Source organism: Lissotriton vulgaris, chromosome 7 (assembly GCF_964263255.1).
Source record: "Lissotriton vulgaris chromosome 7, aLisVul1.2, whole genome shotgun sequence".
In the NCBI taxonomy this organism is placed as follows: Eukaryota; Metazoa; Chordata; class Amphibia; order Caudata; family Salamandridae; genus Lissotriton; species Lissotriton vulgaris.
Genome location: NC_141695.1, coordinates 313,958,495 through 313,980,661, shown reverse-complemented (window position 1 = coordinate 313,980,661; position 22,167 = coordinate 313,958,495). Strand labels below are relative to the sequence as shown.

General features: G+C 40.6%; 1 protein-coding gene across 1 annotated transcript in view; it reads right to left on the bottom strand.

Annotated features, from left to right (window-relative positions):
* LOC147701455 (uncharacterized) overlaps positions 1–22,167 on the bottom strand; it is an 85,554-nt gene that overhangs the window by 24,960 nt on the left and 38,427 nt on the right. The window contains exon 5 of the mRNA XM_086928655.1: positions 17,239–17,365. Within this exon, the coding sequence (XP_086784781.1) occupies positions 17,275–17,365 (91 nt within the window). The 3' untranslated portion in view covers positions 17,239–17,274. The remainder of the gene's footprint in view (positions 1–17,238; positions 17,366–22,167) is intronic.

Genomic DNA, 22,167 nt, shown 5'->3' with positions numbered 1-22,167 from the left:
CGCTCGTACACCATACAGTTTCATGGTGCTGAGGTCCAGGGAGGACTGCTGCTAAGTGATTTATTCAAGCCAATGTTACTTTTTTATGAGGGGGGTGACATTGTGCCATTTAGGCTGGTGATAAATTAAAATAGCGGCCTGATTATGCACCAGTTGCTGTCTTTTGGATTGATATACTGGTATACCAAAGTAAAGCGAACTGGCGTAGTCAATGTGAGAGACGACTAAGGCCAATTCTACTTGGGTCAGGGCTTCGGTGGTAAGAAATCTGCTAATCTTCCTGATCCTTTTGGAGCTTAAAGAATCAGGTAGAAACCACTGTCCCAATCTGGGATTTCATTGACATATCACTGTCAATTGTGATGCCACGACTTTTAATAGATCTAGACGGAAGAGTGGGGTTTCCCAACTTAGGACGGGACCTGCGGCTCGTCTCTCTGACCATCACCTGTTTATTGAGGTGTTCTCGGGCTGGTTTCTCTTTCCTATTACTTGCTTGTGAAGGTAATCTAGGACTGGTCTCTCTGCCCATCACCGGCTTGTAGAGGGGACCTGGGGCTGGTCTCTCTGCCCATCACCTGCTTATTGAGGTGATCTGGAGCTGGTCTCTCTGCCCTATTACTTGCTTGTAAAGGTAATCTAGGACTGGTCTCTCCCCCATCACCTGCTTATTGATGTGATCCGGTCTCGTAGAAACATGTATAATGGCCAGGGCACCATGTTAAAGTTGGTTTCAATCTTTTCTGAAAGAACGTATCAGACCCTATCCCTCCCTTCCTCCCTACATCTAAAGCACAGGTACTGTGTGGAGAACCACAGAGTGCATCCCTGTACCCTATGCCGTTCAGTATGTAAATCCATCTTCTGTTGAGCTTGAGGTACCACACTTCTCTTTAACAGGTTAGATGGATGTATGTCAGTACAACGCGATCTTTTAGATCGCAGTACTTTACAACGCGGTTATTACAACGCAAGTCATTACAACGACTTGCGTTGGAGGGCGCGGATTGAGGAATATTATAATGTTATATTCCAACACCAGTCCACGTAACAGTAGGGAAGGTGTTGGAATATAAAATTACAATATTCCTTAACCAACAGCACCATCCAGCGCAAGTCGTAGTAACGACTTGCGTTGTAATGGCAGCGTGGTAAAGGTCGTGCGGTGTAAACACCGCGTTGTAAACGAAGTTTACCGGTTAGATGAGCAAATTCCAGCTTCTGCATTGAAGCTGACAGACTCTCTGGATGGAGTGTCTGTGTCTCTATAGATCAGGCATAACTTTCTGCAACTAAGTGTGAGCAAAACAAAGATGCTTGTCATAGGAAAGAACACTGAACACTTGGACTCGAGCCTATGGACCCGTTTGAAAGCCAGACCTACACCTGCAACTAGCCTTAAGCCCTTGGTGGGTATATTCAATTTGGTGTTATCGCCGAAAATGCAAGTTAATTCTAGGGTGAGATCTTGTCATCGGTTGTTATGCTTGTCTATAAACATCTTGACTTTCTTACTAAAAACACACCCTGCCTCTTCAGTGCCCTCATGCATTCCCCTGGATTGGATTATTGCAATAGCCTATGTCTGCTACTTAGTGATTTTACACCAATAGGTTCAGAAGTTTGCTGTGAGGATGACTATTACGTTGTTAATCCACCGCTCGCAGGCCGATATGTGTTAAGATGGATATGTTTTAATGTGTTTAAAGCTCAGCTTCATTTTCTGTCCATATGATCAGTAGGTGCTGGAAGTTTTCTAATGTTCTTTTCAAAATTATTCTGGTATCGATTATTTATATATTTGGTGATTTACAAATATATAAATAATTAAGTTTAGCCAAAATATCCCCTAACCTTTCACAATGTAGCTAGGTTAATACATAGAGCATATCCTTAGAAAGGTTGTGCGAAATAAATCTTATATCCTCTGACACATATTGAAATTCTCTACCCCCAAAACAGGGACTTCTATCATAAGTGATGAGAAAAATCGAATCATACTTGTAAGAAATCTTGCACACTAACATACCACTGGATTTCTTTATGGGGTATCTTTGCAATGGACTCCTTGCCACCTTTAAACCTACCAGACATACCTTTTGCAGTCAAACTCCTTTCTCCAGGTATAAAATAGATACTGGGCAAATGGAAGGGTTCTGACTGTCTATCCATAACACCTGGTGGTATTGGGTCTACTTAGTCCATGTGGCAGGCTGCATAATTTCTAATGAAACATGATCTTGAGGACCATAACACCTTTGCAGAGTAAGTTAGATCAATTTTTGAAACAGCGCTTTGCTATTGAGGTCTTTAGAGTAACGGTAATACTCTGTTTGGGCTCATAAATATGTAAAATACACAATATGATGTTGCCCTGTAAATAAAATTTCTTCTTCAGGAAATTTTCAAATTAGAATAAACATTATAAATGTGGCACTGATGATATAAATAAATATAAGAAAACAATTCATTTAGTAAGATTTACCTGAATAAATAGGATGCACTTACAACCATCCCAATATCCCTTCTCCTCCTTTTTATAATGACCCATTAAAGGAGCCATTGATTTTGAAGTTATTCGCCAAACGTGAAAGCAAGTCACCATCGACTTAGAGGAAGTGTTATCACTAGAAGGATCTAAAACCTTTTATGAGGAATGAATTTAGCATGGGGGATGTAATTATGACACTTGTATGTGATCATATGCACTTGTTGTGCATATTGCGGAAAATAATATGGATAAAATTAAGGGTGATATTTTCAATTTCATTGTAGATTTATGATGTACAATTGTCTTTGATAGAGGTCAGAATGAAAGTGACTAACGACCACTCTATGAAAGTGACTAACGGCCACTCTATGATACAGAGTTTATTTGGTAAGCTAACTTCAAAGAGTAACCCATTAAGATCTCAAATGTATGTGGAATGAAGAAAAAAGAGTAACCCATTAAGATCCTAAATGTATGTGGAATGAAGAAAAAAAGAGAAATCAACTAAAAGGAGAGAAAAGAAAAAATGATCAAATATAAAATAGGCCCTAGTGTGTTTTTGAAACTCTCTCTTTTTTACTTATAAAAAGGTATAAATGTATGAAGGTAAATGATGCAGAATCTGTGAAGGAATGCATAAAATTTTGTGTCTCATACTACATGACTATTGCTAATACTATGTAAACTGCAAAGGAATTCATAAAATTGTTTGTCTCAGATCACATGACTATTGCTAATATTGAGAATAGGACTGTAAAATATATTGTATATATTGGGAATAGGACTGTAAAAATGTATGGAATTTGCAAATTGTTTTAATTGTAAATATTGTATTATTATTTTGAGTAATAATTCTGTATATATGTGTTATTTGTAGCCCTGAAGAAGTCCGTGAAGGACGAAACGCGTTGGCTATGGCACAAGACTTTTAAATGAAGATTTAATAAAGAATGAACTTCCACAAAGACCACTGATTCTGCCTTTGAACGATTAATATGTGTATATAAAAAACGTGGTTATTCTCTGTTTAAGTGTGTTGGACCACTTTTGTATTGAGCTTGTATGTAAGGACAGTTCTCTGCCCTGGGAGATTTAGGGGATTATGAATTCCCGGTCCGTGGCACCTAAAAATTTGTATAATACAGGACGTAAGATAGGTGCAATCGCTTTTAACCCCACTCCCCTGAAGCGCTTATCCAAATTGTAATTTTGGGTTTAATTAGCACGATCTCGTATTACTCAAATAACAGCGATGGACTTTGATGATAAACATGAGGAAATGTTGGGGGATCTATTTAAATCTAAAGGCACCAACCCCAATATTTCAAAAAATGTAACTCCAAAAAATGAGGGCCTAAAAGAAAAGTTTTACAAACTTGAGAAATTGAAAAAACAGGAGCTTGCCAAATGGTGGGACGGGGCAACACTGTGCAAATACATTGAAAATAAAAAGATCCCACATGGGTTACGAACTTTAATATTTCCCAACTATGACTTAGAACAGGACCTACTAGATGATTGGGAGGAGGGTCTCTATGATGCATCATACCGCATGATGCGGATCCTAATTACAAAGTCTGAGAGAAAAAGTTAGCAAGAGAAAATTTTGAAACTTGAGAAAGAGATTGCTGAGATGAATTTAAAAGATGCGACCCCAAAGAACTATGATATCTTAAAGAATGAATTAGCTGCCTATCAAGTGTATTTGAAAGATAAAAAACTAAAGAAAATATTAAGAGATGAAAAGGACTATGATAATGGACGCATCTTTACCTTCTAAAAAAATACGATGATGTAACTCCTAAAGAGGTGCCTGGCCAGGGAAAATTTGAGAAACCGATAAGTGTATCCTCCAGTAGTACTTCACTTTCTTCAATTGAAAGCGATCCAGGTGAGGGCACCAGCCAATTACAAACATCAACATCTTCCCTTTTTTTTAAAAGAGGTTCAACGCTACAGGCTGGGCAACAAAAAGAAAAATCAAAATTCAGAATCAGAAGAGGAGGGAAGAAACATAAAGCCAGGCGTCCAAACCCGATTCCAGAGCAAGACACAAATGAGAAAATAATTGATGATATTGACGATGACCTTACTGACAATGCATTAAATATTGTGAATCTTTCTGAAAAAAAGTCACTGTTCAAGAAGAAACCTTGTTACGAAAAGGGTTGAATTTTTGTGTTACAAATACTTGTAATTTTGTTGATTTACATATCGATCTTTTTAAGTTTGTCAGAAAATTGAGATTAAAAACTTTTTTTGAAAATCGTACTGTTGTACGGAATGTTCCCTTGAGCCAGCCCAAAACATCTGAAATGTCGATTGCTGATCTAAATGTAGCCCACATACTTTGTACATTGGATGAGGAAGATGGAATTGTACATATTACTGACACTGCTAGATCTTTGGATATTGTTGAGGATACATCAGCAGATAGTGGTCTAAGAATGCCATCCAAGTTCCTTCCACTCAGACCCCAAGATGCTTCCATTGATGATTTTTATGATAAAGTAACACAGCAATTATATCAGCTAGAAGATAGACAAATGCGAAATTCTCACTGCAGGCATAATCACAACATCTTTAGGAAAGATATAGAAACACTAGGTCTTTTACGAGATGACCCCGAAATAGTTATTCGGGAGGCTGACAAAGGGGGAAATATTGTGATAATGAACCGATCAGACTATCTAGGAGAAATCGATAGACAATTGGGTAAAACTGAATGTTACGCCAAGTTAAAAGAAAACCCAACAAAACAGATTGAACGCAATATCAACTTGTGCTTGAGAGATTGGCATGAATCATGTCTTCTTTCTGAAACGGAGTATAAGTTTCTACAAGTGGAGGATTCCCGCAACCCGTGTATATATATCCTCCCGAAAATCCATAAAGGGGGGAGGGCTTTCCACCAGGTAGGCCAATAATATCTGGTAATGGCGGACCAGGTGAACGTCTCTCACAATTTGTAGGTGGATACCTCCAGCCTTTTGTTAAGAACTTACCCTCCTATCTTAGAGATAGTAGAGACGTGTTGTGCAAATTGGACGACTTTGCTAGGGATAGCTCTAATCTGCTCTTCGTAACATTAGACGTGGAGAGCTTTATACATGTATAAAAACTGATTTTGGGCTAGATGCATTAAAATACTTTTTATAAAAGCGTGATGCTAGCAATCTTGAACACACGCTTATGCTGTTAGAAATGACAAGAATGATCCTTGAAATGAATACTTTTCTGCACAATGGAGACTGGTTTCTGCAAAGACAAGGGACAGCCATGGGATCCAGGTTTGCTCCGTCTTATGCAAACCTGTTTATGGGTTTGTACGAGACGGAGCATGCCTGGGGTCATGGGTCCCAACAGTGGATTAATAACATCATTTCATTTTCTATGGTAGATACATAGATGATGTCCTAATGATTTGGAATGGAGGATTAACTGAACTACTTTCCTACCATGAGTACTTAAATCAAAATAGATTTAATATGAAGATGACTATGAATTATTCAGGCGAAACCATTGACTTTTTGGATCTAAGATTATATGTCAGGAATAATAAGATCCACAGTGACATTTTCAAAAAAGTAACAGCATGTAACAGTGTTTTGCATGCTGAAAGTGCACATACCAAGGGCACAATAAACGCTATACCGTATGGGGAGATGATAAGGGCCCGTCGCAATTGTAGCGAAGAGCCACATTTCCAAAAACATATCAAATCCATGAAAAATTACTTTAAAAAAAGAGGATACACAAAAGAGTGTTTAGAGAAAGCGGTATCGAGGGCAATGAAAGTGGATCAAAAATTACACTACAGACCCATCCTGACAAACATAGCAGGAATATGAACAAAAAGAAAGATGAGGTTCTGTTTATAACGGAATATAATGTACATAGCAACCATGTATATAATATCCTACGAAAAAATTGGTATCTGATTGCCTCTGGCCAAATGCCATTAGGTACGGTATCTGAGAAACCTAGGGTTGTGTATAGGAGGGGAGAAAACCTCAAAAAGAGATAAGTGGAATATCATGGTTAACTAAAAAAACGGCTGGTTTTTATGATTGCGGTTCATGTGTGACATGTCAAGTTGGTGTGAACAAAAAAAACGAAATTCAAATACAATACTGAAAAAGAATATGTCATTAGGACATTTATTAACTGTAACACCACCTATACAGTCTATGTATTGGGATGTGCATGCAATAAGATCTATATAGGAAGCAGCATTAGAAATCAGAATGCAGGAACATATCAGGGCAATTAGGAATAATGATGAAAAATACCCTGTGGCGTCTCATATACAAAAAAATCATAACTTGTAAAGAAATATCTGGTTTCATGCATTAGAACATATAGAAATACCATCCAGGGGTGGGGATCGTAAGCTAGTGCTAAGAAAGGCAGAGGCTGGATGGATCTGTCGATTGAGAAGTACATCCTTGGGGCTTAACACATGCAATGAATTACACTATGTTTTGTAAAAACAGATAATAGATGTTAATATTCTAAAGAGCCAAAGAATGTGTTGTGACAAGCTTGTGTTCATATTGTAATGATGGACATGTACTCAATGGTGCTAAGCTGTATCTGAATAATGACTTTTTTAAATTTTTGAGAGGCATTTGAATTACTGCATTCAGTCTAGAAACGAGTATTCTTGAGGTCACACGCGAGTGTTGTGACAAGCTTGTGTTCATACTGTAATGATGGACATGTACTCAATGGTGCTAAGCTGTATCTGAATAATTACTTTTTTAATCCTTGGGATACATTTGAATTACTGCATCCAGTCTAGAAACAAGTATTCTTGATGTTATACGCAAGTGATTAGCTGGGTTCAATATGTTAGATGAATTTGAATATAACGCATTAACAATTGTTTAAATTGACTATCGTATGACATCAATAATATGTATATTAGGAGGAGTGTTGGTCAAATTGAATTGGCCTCTAACCTCACCTCGTCTCTTGTGTTGAGATATACTACAAAAATGTGATAGCTGTAAATGCGGGGTGCGTTTAGAGTTAAAGTGGACATTATAAGATGGCGCCTGCCCACGCTGGGAAAATCTGTGGTATGTTATGGAGATTCGAGTATCATATTAATCTCAGAAAAGAAGGGAGTATAAATATATAAGTGCATTATAAATTTAACTATCTGTCTGAAAGAAAAAGTAAGAAAAGAAGAAAATGAAAATAGAAAAAATCGTACTGCTATTTTCGTTACAAATTTAAATAAATAAAAATTGCGGTAAATTATCAGTTAAAAAGTTGAAATAGTGACTTTGCAGATACAATTCTACTACAACATAGCCATTTAAACATGGCACCACTATTCAACCTTATAAATCGACCCCCGTTATGGTCTAAAGCCAGGTGTACGGCATTAACTACTTACTCAAGACCTAAAATGGCGTTTATAGAGCTTAAGTGTGTATGCCATTACGGAGGACGCCACGCCATGGAGCCGGCTGATATCTAAACTATAAGTAAGTTGGACTGGGGTACTCGTGCTGTTACCATTCTACATGGGGCCTTAATAATACTGCTATGTAATAGGGAGATCGGGATAATTAATGTGGGAGATTATGCCGCTTCAAGAAACCGACGCCACTGACATGAATTTGTGCATCTTTCGTAAAAAAAATAATTCTGTTTTAGAACGCCCAAAATCTCAGATTACTTGCCCACGACCAAACCAAAAATGTGTGGAACATTTCCGATTATGCCTTAGATGTTCCAAGATAGCACTGCATTATTCGGCTACATGCTAAATCGATCCTAGGGTTTTGAAGTCATGTTAATCGAGATGGTTTAGAATTATGTCTGCGCACCTTGTGGCTATAGGTTCTTGCTTAGGGCTCTAGGAATCTAGGTCCCGATGTAGGTGGCAAATACCGGTCGGAAACGGCCGAATTCGTCCGTTTCCGACCGGTATTTGGCATCTTGAGATGTAGGGGGCCAGATTTGACAGATTCTGTAAATTTACCGAATCAGTAAATTTACAGAATCTGTAAAATACAGAATCGGTATTTTTACCGATTCGGTAATTCCCAGATGTAGGTGGGACTCTTCTGAGTCCCAAAGTCCCTACAAATTCGGTATTTTACCACCCAATCCAATTGGGTGTTAAAATATCGAATTCAGGTGTGCATGCACATGTGTGCATGCACACCTAGCCATGTGACAGACAGACATGCCCTTAGGGCATGTCTGTGTGCCACATGGCGCACATGCCTATTTTTGGGGTGCCAGAGGGTGTCAAAGTGACACCCCCTGCACCCTTGCAAAATTCGGTATTTACAGATTCTGTAATTACAGAATCGGTATTGCCCATTGATTCCTATGGGCTTTAAGGCCCATAGGAATCAATGGGCAATACCGATTCGGTATTTACAGATTCGGTAAATACCGAATCTTAACGATTCGGTATTTACAGAATCTGTAATACCTACATCTCCCCCCTTCATATTTACCGACTCTTAAATACCGAATCGGTAAAATTCGGTATTTAAGAGTCGGTAAATATGAATTACCTACATCTGGCCCCTAGCCCCTCTTTTGCAATTAGTTAGTCGATAAAATATGAGGAGCCTGGAATGCAACACAGCTGAAAATAAACGCTCCAAAATGGCGCCAATTTTTGAAACACCGCTTTGCTATTGAGGTCTTTAGAGTAACGGTAATACTCTGTTTGGGCTCATAAATATGTAAAATACACAATATGATGAGGGTGAACTGTCTGCATACCTCTTGGGGCCCGTGAGCCTATTTGCATCTGTCACTCCGACCCCTGCTCACCAGAGACACCTCGCCAGCCTGCCTCCCGCTACCGCACACTCTCTCCACCAGAGTGCGGCCGCTGAGTGGAGAGCGGGACAAGGTGCTCCAGCGGACTTCAACCCCCAGCAGCCCACGCGGAAGCCGCGCACCACTCAACCGCGCCGGGAGGCGCATAAAGAGCAGCGTCATCCCCTGCTGAGTGGGGAACTGTCTGCATACCTCTTGGGGCCCGTGAGCCTATTTACATCTGTCACTCCGACCCCTGCTCACCAGAGACACCTCGCCAGCCTGCCTCCCGCTGCCGCACACTCTCTCCACCAGAGTGCGGCCGCCAAAAGGAGAGCGGGACAAGGTGCTCCAGCGGACTACAACCCCCAGCAGCCCACGCGGAAGCCGCGCACCACTCAACCGCGCCGGGAGGCGCATAAAGAGCAGCGTCATCCCCACCTCGCGGGACCGCGCGCGGAGCGAGCCGGGCGAAGTCCGGGCAAAGGGCGGGCCGTCTGTGGCCGTCCGGGGACTGACGGAGACTGGACTGGGCCACCCCCCTTGATTTTTCCATCATAAGGTACTGTTTACTCTCCACCTTCTGCTTATCTGTGGGCTATATCTATCGCAGTAATGGGGAAGAGGAAATCCACTGAGGATCTGAATGACTCTGCTGGCGTGATGGCTAAGGGAGGGAAGCAAGCCAAGAGATCGAAGTGCAAACCCCCTAGAAAGCGGCAGCCACATGCAGGAGTAAATTGTGTCATCGACAGAATTGACAATCTAGTGCAAGACTGTACAGACTTGTTAACATCTGCTCCCAACCATGGGGAGAGAGTTTTAGAGGGATGTAGTATAGTGAGTGCCCCGGAAGTTAAGAGTAATAAGCGAGGGGTTGCCGTTATTCCAGAGATGTTCACCAACAAGCAGATTACAGGGGCTAAAATGGTTTTAACAGAGAGGGGAGAGCCTATTACAGTTCAGTCTCAATACCCCGCATCTCCTAAACATAGTTCTGATGATATAAATGCCTTACCCTGTAGTAACAGGTTTACTGTTTTAGCACAAATTGAAAATTGTAATGCTGAAAGCAGGTCTGAGGCGCCTGTGCCTGGTCCATCCTCAGCAGAAGGTATTTCGGATGTGGCTTCTATTTTGGGGACGCCCGGACTAGCAGAACTAACCAATAACCCCCTGTTTAAAATTGTAAATCATTTGTGTAATTTGGTCGTAAGTATGCAAACCAAGATTGACCAACTCAGTACTGCTGTAAGTAACCTAAGGGTGGGCATTGGTAAAGGCTCCGCGGTAACCAACCTCGCTATTTGTAATTATAAAAGTGCAAATTTAACAGGATGTTTAGGGAAAGCTCCCCCCTTGATTAACCCACATATCGCTCAGGGCACTGCTGTTACCCCAAGCCTTACATCCACCCACATGGGCAGGGCAGGGAGCGTAGCTACTACAGCCAACCACGTCACTCAAAGAAGCGGTCCAGTGCCAACTACTTTACCTAGTGGGATATCCGGGAACTTAGGGGGTAAAAGTGTTCACAGAGCAAGTCAGGCTGTACAGCAATCTGTGACTAGCCGAGAGTACCCAAGATTTGTTCCACCATGTCCAAACGTTATGCCACCTAACTCTTATCTGGGTAAATCTCCTCCTGTGTTTCTGATCAATATTCCCAAGTTGCCTATTGGCAGGGCTCACGAAACTCCTGAAGCCCTTACCAATAAAGCAATTCACTGGATTAGGTATGTAAGGGGCTGTAGGTCAGTCATTAGGGAGGACATCCCCCGCGCGGCGAGGCTTACCTCTCAGGGTGATGCATATGATTGCATTGAATACATTTTCAAAAACCCAATGATAGCCGGAGAATTACTAAATTTAGAATTTAGATCTTGTTCTCCGGATCATTCAAGGATTCAGATGAGAACGACTCCTCCCCAAAGTTGGCTCACTGAAGGAGGAAGTGCCATCCTTGCTATCTTATTCGCCATGTATGGCTGTCTCCCTATCTAAGGCGCAGAGTCAACTGAGTAGGATTGCACTGTGCCTACCACTGGTAAATCTGGGTCTGTTCTTTCCTGGAATATAGCTGGCCTACAATCTAAAATAAAATCCCCAGAGTGGGTATCATTTGTTAGCCAGCATGATATATGCTTATTTCAGGAAACCTGGTTACTGGACCCACTACATCTCCCTGAGTATTTAAATTACAGCATTCCGGCAGAGAAGGGAGGCAAGGGCCGTCCGTCTGGTGGCCTAACAATTTGGATCAGACAGGACCTCAGTGCTACAGTGAAAGTCATTCACTCCAATCATAGGGATCTGCAGGCCTTAAGTCTTGTGTTCCCTAACCAAGAGCCGATTAACATCTACAATGTCTACGCTCGAAGTACTGCTGGGAAAAAGTCAGTAGTACTTGCACTCCTGGATGAGATGCTTCACTCCCCTGATCTCCATTTCAATTTAATTTTGGGGGGAGATTTTAATGTTACTTTTGAACCTCTCTTATGTGAAAACTGGAATATAACGGACGACGAAGATAGGGAATGGCGGATACCTAAACTTGAGCTTAAACCAATTAAAAAGTGGTTAGATATAGTGATATAAATGAATTCTATCTGTTTAAACAATGGTCTAAGATCAACAAATGGAAAATCACTGGGTGATAAAGCCGGGGCGATTACATTCAAAAGTGGCTCTAGAGAGAGTAGAATAGATTACCTTCTACTCAACCTGGGGACATGGAGATTCCTCCGGGACATGCTAATCATAGAAAGGATAGAGAGTGACCATAATCCTCTGTGCAAGACTCTCTCCTACTGGAGTACTCCCGACTACCATGATAAGGATGTGTCTCTAACTCCCATTACTGATACTGTCCTATCGAATGATATGCGTCATGTCCGATGGTCGAAAGTTTCGATTGATCCAATCAACATTGATTTTATAACTAGAAAGCTTGTTCAAGCAATGCGTGACATAGAGGAACTGCTTGAAAAGGATAATGTCCTTCTTTCTCAAGAAGAAGGAACAAGGGTCCGTGGGGCCTTTTTTTGCGAATTGAAAAGCCTTTTCATCATCCTTGCACTAAAAAAGGTCCACGTATACCTGAGCCACCTCGTTGGTATTCGGGGGAATGTAGGCAGGCCTGTTTGGACCTGGGTAGAGCCATCAAAAGTGAGTCAAGCGAGAATATTCGGATGGCCAGATCCATGTATAAAAATACGGTCTCTAGAGCTAAACGCAACTGGGACGAGACTAGATGGAATGACTTAAAGGAGGCAGGTTCCAACAAAGACTCACAAAGATTTTGGAATGTGTATAGGTGGGGGGTGGAGGGAAACCCAGATAAGCCACAGAACTGGGTTCCCAAAGACAAATGGGTATCCTACTTTCAGCCACAATATGTGAGGGGTAAGGGCTCAGAATTAATCACAGAGACTCCCACCATTCCACTCGCTGAGGATATGTTTACCCTTAAAGATATTCACTGTGCCTTAGATCTAGTGGTTCCTGGCAGAGCGATGGCATACCCGCGGACCTATTTTTACAGGACAAAAACTCCTGGGGTTCCTACATACTCCTTTTAGCTAACATGATTGCCAGTGGAGCCCCTATACCTTGCTCATGGCATTGGGGCCGAAATTATACCTGTGTATAAAAAAGGGGACAAGTCGCAGCCAGGAAATTATCGTCCAATCAGCCTGATTGACACCTCCTAAAAAAATTTTGGCAGGTTGATTCTTAATAAAGTACTGGAGTGGGAACAGGACAATAACATCTTATCCCATATACAGGCAGGCTTCAGGACCTCAGTTAGCACAGTTGACCAGGTGCTACATTTTGGGATGTTGCATTGGAAGACTGTGCTGATCGGGCATGGTAGCCTGTACGTAGCGTTCATAGATTTAAGAGCGGCATTCGATCTGGTTCCGCGAGCTACCCTGTGGAAAGTCCTCAACGACATGGGTTTGCCTGGGCCCCTTCTTATGCTTCTGAAAAAACTCCATGAACAAAACTATGCACAGATTAGGTGGGGCGGTCCTGGCAGTGTTACGCCCCAGTTCCCAGTGGAAACTGGACAGCCAGGGCGGTGTCCTGGCGCCACGTTATTTTCTTTATACATTAATGATGTGGCCAAAATGCTAATTGATTCCAACATTGATGCCCCTATCCTAGCTGGAGCAAAAGTTCCTATTTTAATGTTCGCCGATGATTGTCTTTTAGTAGCAAAAAACCCAAGCGGGTTGCAGAAGGCCTTGGTGCTTTTTGAAGATTTCTGCTCCACTCGGGGTTTGGAAGTCAATGTAGCAAAATCTAAGTTTATGACTTTTAATGCTCCAAAATCCTACAAGGGTACTATGACTATGAACAGGCGTCCCATATAAAGGGTCCAGGCTTTCAGCTATTTGGGTGTCTGTATCCAGCATGACTTGAAATGGAAACAGCAGATTGAGCTGGCTACTCTGAAACATCGCCAACTCTCTGGTGCCCTGAGTCTGGAGCATTCCAGGTCCCTCACTAAACCAATAGCTCCCGTATTAGCGGTTTACAATGGAAAAGTGGTTAGTTCCACTTTATACGGGGTAGAAGTTTGGGGATATGAGAACTTAAGGGGGATGTCAGCTTCAGAAAATGTATATCTCAGGAATCTGATAAAACTACCACAGAGTACCCCCTTGAATCCCCTTCTCTATGACCTGGGTTTGTCCCCAATAGCCCTTATTGCCTCTTTGCGTCCAGTTTTATATTGGAGGTGGCTCTGGACAACCCCAGAATTAGAGACGTACAGAAGGGGGCTGTTTGATATAACTAGAAGTGGTAATTCCCATGGAATCAAGAGGCTAGTACACATCAGGGGTGTTCTGATTGATCTGGGCTTACGAGACTTGTGGGAAGACCCTACAAATGCAAGGTTCCCACCCAAGAAGTTCTTAAAGGACCAGTATTGGAAACTTGTGGCTGCTAAGATCTTCAGGACCCCAGCTCCTTGTTCATTGACCTGTGTGTTTATGGACTTTAAGGAGGGACCATACCTGGAAGACTTCTGGGATGTTATCTCAAAATCCTTAGATCGCAAACTTTACTTCCAACTGAGAATTGAAAGCCTACCTGTTAGGGCTTTTACTAGCAAGTGGTCTGGGGGGACAAAGCCGGCTGTCCAGCATGCCCGACGCTTTCAGAAACTGTTGGTCACTTATTATTTGAATGCCCAGCATATGCGGCCCCACGACGAACATAGCTTCGCCCAATGTGCAGGTTGCTGAGTACGGATAGCGGCCTGGCTGCAGTTAGAATAATATGTACCTGTACAAATATGACTGTATATGTGGCTGTGGCAAAATGTTTGGGGTGGGCATGGACTATCAGAAGCAGTTTGTTAATAGATTAACTTTTCCCCTGGTGATAATCAAATCCCTTTTGAGATAATGTTAAATAATTCCTTATGTAAATATATTAGTATTATATCTCCTAAATTTTTAAAGGGAAAGAATGTGCTCATTTTTTAACCTTATTTATTTGTTTTAACTGTATTTCTATATGGATTTCATGCTTTTATGACAATCGTCGAATAAAGCTTGCTTGACTTGACTTGACTTGACACAATATGATGTTGCCCTGTAAATAAAATTTCTTTTTAAGGAAATTTTCAAATTAGAAAAAACATTATAAATGTGGTATTGATGATATAAATAAATATAAGAAAACAATTAATTTAGTAAGAGTTACCTGAATAAATAGGATGCACTTAAAACCATCCCAATATCCCTTCACCTCCTTCTTATAGTGACCCATTAAAGGAACCACTGATTTTGAAGCTATTACCCTAACGTGAAAGCAAGCCACCACCAACTTAGAGGAAGTGTTATCACTAGAAGGTTCTAAAACCTTTTATGAGGTATGAATTTAGCATTGGGGATGTAATTATGACACTTGTATGTGATCATATGCACTTGTTGTGCATATTGCGGAAACTAATATGGATAAAATTAAGGGTGATATTTTCAATGTCATTGTAGATTTATGATGTACAATTGTCTTTGATAGAGGACAGATTGAAAGTGACTAACGACCACTCTATGATACAGAGTTTATTTGGCTAGCTAACTTCAAAGAGTAACCCATTAAGATCTCAAATGTATGTGGAATGAAGAAAAAAGAGTAACCCATTAGGAAAGATCCTAAATGTATGTGGAATGAAGAAAAAAAGAGAAATTAACTAAAAGGAAAGAAAATAAAGAAATGATCAAATATAAAATAGGCCCTAGTGTGTTTTTGAAACTCTCTCTTTTTTACTTATAAAAAGGTATAAATGTATGAAGGTAAATGATGCAGAATCTGTGAAGGAATTCATAAAATCGTGTGTCTCATACTACATGACTATTGCTAATACTATGTAAACTGCAAAGGAATTCATAAAATTGTTTGTCTCAGATCACATGACTATTGCTAATATTGAGAATAGGACTGTAAAATATATTGTATATATTGAGAATAGGACTGTAAAAATGTATGGAATTTGCAAATTGTTTTAATTGTAAATATTGTATCATTATTTTGGGTAATAATTTTGTATATATGTGTTATTTATAGCCCTGAAGAAGTCCGTGAAGGACGAAACACGTTGGCTATGGCCACAGACTTTTAAATGAAGATTTAATAAAGAATTAACTTCCGCAAAGACCACTGATTCAGCCTTTGAATGATTAATATGTGTATATAAAAAACTTGGTTATTCTCTGCTTAAGTGTGCTGGACCACTTTTGTATTGACCTTTGCAGAGTAAGTTAGATCTATACTTGGTAAAACCACCTTCAACGAGGTAATAAGGTACATGACAACAGTGTATCTGCTTATTCAGTGATACCTACCTACCCTCTGTAATTTTATCAAGACTTTTAATCTTACACAAAAATGCCACATTCCTCCGATGTAAAACTGCAGGTTCTACACACACACCAATCCACAACGCCGCCGGACCCCCGGGTTGTCGGCTAACGGGCTGTGTTAATTAGTTGATAATACACAACACTGATTATTGTTGCTGCCGGCCCTAAGGGTTGTAGGCTGTATGCTGTGTACGTCCAGAACCGTATAATAAAGGTCTTTAAGAAAAAAAAGAAAAAAAAATGCCACATTCATTTCATTGCATTTTCTTGTTTCGTCCATTAAATGGCTCAGGCTCTAGCAAGAGTATCACCTAAGTTTGATTTGATGCCTACTGTTCCTACTGCCTCTAAAACCTTTGTTGGTCTCTTGACTTTTATGCAACCTCTGTAGGAGCTCTGTACTGTATCCCTGTACTACAACCCAGCATGCTGTTTATTTCTTTTTATTTGTCTTTACTTAGATTCAATAATTATTTACTGCATTTAAGAAGTCTCCTAATGCTTCCTTTCGATTACATTTATACAAATTCGTTCTCTATATGCTAACACTACTAATAAAACTACTAAAACGTCATCATCATGATACTTAATACTATGTATTTGTGGACAAACCTTTTAGTAATTTGTTACTAAATGTGTCAGTACCTTGTTTACATTTCTGTTCTGTAACGTCTTTTTTATATAAAACTCAATAAAAAAGTCTGAAATTAGAAAAAAAAATAGATAAAAAACAATAAATAAATCGGAGGCTTTTTTGTCTCTGCCAATTCCCTGGGTCAGCTCGCACTTACCCATCATAGGCTAGTGGAGGTGACTTGGGCTGGTCTCTCAAACTCTCATTACAGCTTGCGGAAAGGACACTAGTTTTGGAAGAAGTTATGTTCTCTCTTTCTCTCGCTGTCTCATTCTCTCTTGCTCTTTCATTTTCGGTCTTTCTCAATCACACTTTCTCATTCAGTCTTTCTTTCTCTCTTTCTATTTCTCTCTGGGTCATATTTTATTCCTCCCTTCTTCTCTTTCTATTTCTCTTTCTATTTTTTTGTACTCTCTTTCTTTCTTTTAGTTTACCTTTTTATGGAAGTGGCCATTAGTTAGTGATGAACTTCACTCTTGGTCTTGTTCGAGGAGCCCCAAAATAAAACGGCATAGCCCTTCTTCAGGGAGTCCGGGGGCCTGGACACCATCACCCACTGGTCTGAGGAAAACAACATCAGGTTACAAATGACAGGGTAGTGTCCTCATGGCGGTGTAGTGACATCTCACCAGAGTATAATTTCCTTTGGTTACTACTTACTAGTATGCAGTGCTTGATATCTAGGGCGCCAGTGATATAACAATCAAAATAACTTTTTATAAAATTAGGACGCGCTGTCACTCACAGGTTTTATTATCAACAACTTTAATGATATTCTCTTTCCCGACCCCAGAAGGATGGAAGACTGAGTTTGTCTTGGGGCAGTCGCCCTCCTTGTTGTTTTAGTAAGCGCCGGGACCCCCCTTAGCTGGGGCAGCTGAGCGTTATATAAAAATTAGTAACATAACAACATAACATAACAAAGGGCCTCTGCACTCGTGGCTATAAGTATACAGGACCTGATTCTCAAAGGGCCTCTGAACTCGTGGCTATAAGTATACAGAACCTGATTCACAAAGGGCCTCAGCACTCGTGGCTATAAGTATTCTGTGTTTTGTATTTGGGCATCTTGTGTTGGTAGGAGAGCTTGAATTGTTAAGTTATGGCTAACTTCACAGTGACTCATTTTTAGAAATCTGAGAAAAGAGAATCATCGAATACAAACTTTACATAAATGAATAAAGACAAGCAAAGTCCACTATATGAACCAGTCTGTGGGGGAATTAAAGCCGGACAAAGAACTGCTGTGGTCCTCATAAAGTAATAAACAAGATGCTGAAACACAGTTCACGACAAATTCAAACAACACTAGCAAAACTGTAACAACTAGGGCTCTCTTCAGACACGTGGCTCTGAAGCAGTGGTCAGTGGTGCTGGAACAATTTTCAGACTGGGGGTACTGCTTTCAATGCTACATCACTGATCTCATAGGTGTTATATGACAAATCCAAGCTTCACACAAAGAACAAAGTTGCAAACAAGCCACACCCGTTCTTTAGGCAAGTGGTAAGAGTGCAGTATGTACCCGGTGTTGCATTCAGGAGCACACTGTCACAAGTATATTAATACAGCTTGGTATGGTGTTAAATTGTCATTTATAAACAACACATTTTCCATTGAAATGAGCTTTACACTGGCACAAACATACAGTTTTGCTGATAACATTATATAGCGCACAAACGATGTGTGAAAATTGGGTTTAAGGGAATACTTGTCATTTGTTTAACAGCAAGTAAAGTGTCTTGGTTTGTTTGGATCCTATTCCAATCTTTGTTTTCATCACACTACAGAATTAAAAAACAAAGCATTTAATGTGTGCTTTCCTAACTGTTTATTTATTTTGAAATATTTGTACAGTTCATTTCTAGGTATTTAGAATTTGTTGTGTGTCAGTAGAATACAAACCCCTACAGACTTTACTTTAACACCAAAAATATTGTCACTTTACAAAATCGTCACCCTTTGCAGTAAGAGAAAGAAAAGTTAATACCAGTGTTCATGTTAAAAGAATAAGCAGCAATTTATCTGAAGATTAGTCTGACATTTGGCCTTTGTCTTTGATTGCCCAGTAAGGATATAAAACCCAATTTTAAGGTAATCTTCCATGCTCGTTCATTTTCAGAGCATCAGCATGGTTATTTAGGCGGTGCTGCAGCATCCCCCACACCTCTTCTTCCAGCGCCTAGGAGAGTGATCAGTCCTATCTACAAACATTGTGAAATCTCAAATAACTACAGAAAATCTGTGTAAAATAGTAATAAAATAAACTTTTCTGCAGTCTTAAGAATCAAGGAAGTGGAGGGTCCACCTGGATAATAACATTTTACATAGGCGCTTCATAGGTCTGTTTCCAAAATGCCAACCACAAGTCACATCTTCACATTATAGCCTCATTCACAGCAACACATTACAGCATCATTAGAGATTCACTCACAGAGAATCGGAATGCTTGCAACCATAAAAGCTTTTAGTGCATCGGGCTCGAAGAAATGCTGTTTCTCCAACAACACTCAACTAGCATGGGGACTACCTTTGCCCCGAGTGTTGCAGGGTTGTATGCACACCACCTTGAGACACACAGAATTCTCAATAACACCAACCCATTTCTCTATCACATAAAAACGTGGAAAAGATACATCGACGACATCCTGGTAATCTGGGATGGTGATGAGTCCACAGCTGAGGAGTTCATAATATGGGTCAATACACAGAACAACTTCCTGAAGTTCACCCACACTATAAGCAGGACGGAACTAGTTTTTCTGGATCTTAACATCATTGCAGAAAAAGGGATCCTAAATACCAATACCCACGAAGAAATGACAGCAAAGAACTGATGACTATTTTATGACAGTTTCCATCCCAGACACCTAAAAGAAAACCTACCATTTGGACAATTTTAAAGAGTCTGGGGAAACTGTACAGAACTCAATGATTACAGGACACAGTCTGATAAATGGACAAAGAAATTGCTAGCAAGGAACTACCCCAACCGAATAGTGTCAAAAGCAAAAAAGTACGCCTTCAACAATCATAGGGACAGTCTACTTGAACCCCGCCCACACCAGGCAAGCAAGAAGAAACAAGGCTTATCTGCATAACCACATATAACATAGCTTCAGCCGGGTCTCAAAAATCATAGGGAAACACTGGTGGATTCTGAACAGCTGTAATTTGAACATACCGAAGCCTATATTCTCTCACAGAAAAGGAAAAAGCCTGAGGGTAGGCTAGACTACACTTTCCCAACTCACTAATACAAAACCAGCGAGCCAATCTATTTCTGGAACATCACCAATGGGCCACTATCCCTCCGGGAATAGCAGTGTTTGCCATCTCACTAAGATCACCAAGACTATGTTTTTCAACAATGGAATGAGATGGGAAGTCCGCAACTTTACAAATTGCAACACTGCAGGGGTAGTCTATCTCATTACTTGCCCATGCAATTTGTATTATGTGGGCATGACCACTCGCAAAATCAGCACCAGAATATGTGAGCACCGTAGCAATGTCCGATGCCAACGCATCACACCAACGATGTCATCCCATTTTCTTGAACTGAAACATACACCCTGAGATTTGAAATGGGTGATTCTTGAATATATCAAGAACACAGACAACTGTTAGCAATGTCTTCTGGAAAAGGAGCAGAGATGGGTCTTCAAACTCAGAACGGATTCCCTGGGTCTTAATGACAATATCCCTTGGGGTCTTATTCTTTGATTTTCCAATAGCGCAGAGATTTACACCTTATTGACCGTTTGTCAATACCCCCTGTTTATGACCCATACTGCAGCGAGTAACACAGGGTCATCCCCATTCTGTTTAATTAACATGGGGTCACCTTATTTTCTACATCACCCGTATAGGGGTTCTCACTGCACAGTGAGCAACAAGAAGTGTTTAGAATCATAAATACCTGCCCCTTTGTTCGTGAAGATTTTGAGGCATCCCATAGGCTATAATTGGACGTATGTCAGTACAACGCGGTCTATTAGATCGCGGTACTTTACAACGCGGTTCTTACAACGCAAGTCGTTACAACGACTTGCGTTGGAGGGCGCGGATTGAGGAACATTATAATTTTATATTTCAACACCAGTCCACGTAACAGTAGGGAAGGTGTTGGAATATAAAATTATAATATTCCTTAACCAACAGCGCCATCCATCGCAAGTCGTAGTAACGACTTGCGTTGTAATGGCAGCGTGGTAAAGGTTGTGCGGTGTAAACACCGCGTTGTAAACGAAGTTTACCGCTATAATTATGTGAATTTATTGCCAACTGTGCATACCATCGAAAATTGCACCCAATTATGAAGCTCACAGGGCGGTCTAATCCCTGGGTCACCCTATTTCTGCATCTCCCTTATATGGTTTCATACTTCATAGTGAGCAAAAAGGAATTTTTGGGTATCTCAGCACTGTCCTTGTGGTAATATTGTGAATAAATACTCCTCCTTTAGGTTATTTATTATTCTAATTTATTGCCCTTTGCCCATACCAACAAAAAATTGTGCCCATCTCTTGGAAGCTCACAGGCGGTTTAGACCCTTCTCTGTTTTTACTTCGCAGAGAGCAACATGATACTTTCATTTCCGTTCCCTATTAAACAGGAGAGTATCTGGCGTCACTATACACTGCCTTCGTAATACGGAATTAACATCAATCGCATAGGTACAAAATTTTTGTAAAAGAATTTTGTAAAACATTCCCATTATCCTTGGGAGTGTTAATCAAGGAGAATTACCATTCCAAAAGGGCCCCTCTCGGGACCCACGGGGGCGCCCATTTGTGAATACCACAAAGTGGTCCAGTCTTTTTCCGCAACTGATCACATGCGCGGAAGGAACTGCTTCACATGAGTTGAAATAAGGACCCGGAGACACACAAAGCTAAGATGCAGTCTCAGGGAATCGATTTAGGCAAGTAAGCAGAGGGCGGCTTGGACGAAGTAACTAGAAAGGAGGGTCTTACGTGGTATATCTCCCGGTAGCCACGAGCGGAGGTACTCAATCAACTACCTTAGATGTTTTTACTTCAGTCCCGCATTGATTACTATCTCCTGACGATACAATCTTTCATTTTTTCCTTCACGTAGGGTTTGAATACAGGCCCCTCCTCTCTGGAAAAGACCATGACACACTAGTACAGCGTCAAAAATGTATGTAATAAGATGTTTGTGTGTTCGTGATTGTCTTGTTTTGCCTCATGATGCCTCCCCACAATAGTGGAGATTTTTTCACAACCACTGAGTAAAAGCTACGAAGAAGGCCATTTATTGTTTTTTCACGTACAGAGTGATCACTGTTCTACAGTTTTAATAAGCACTCTCACAGTAGGGTGTTTCATATTTGTGTT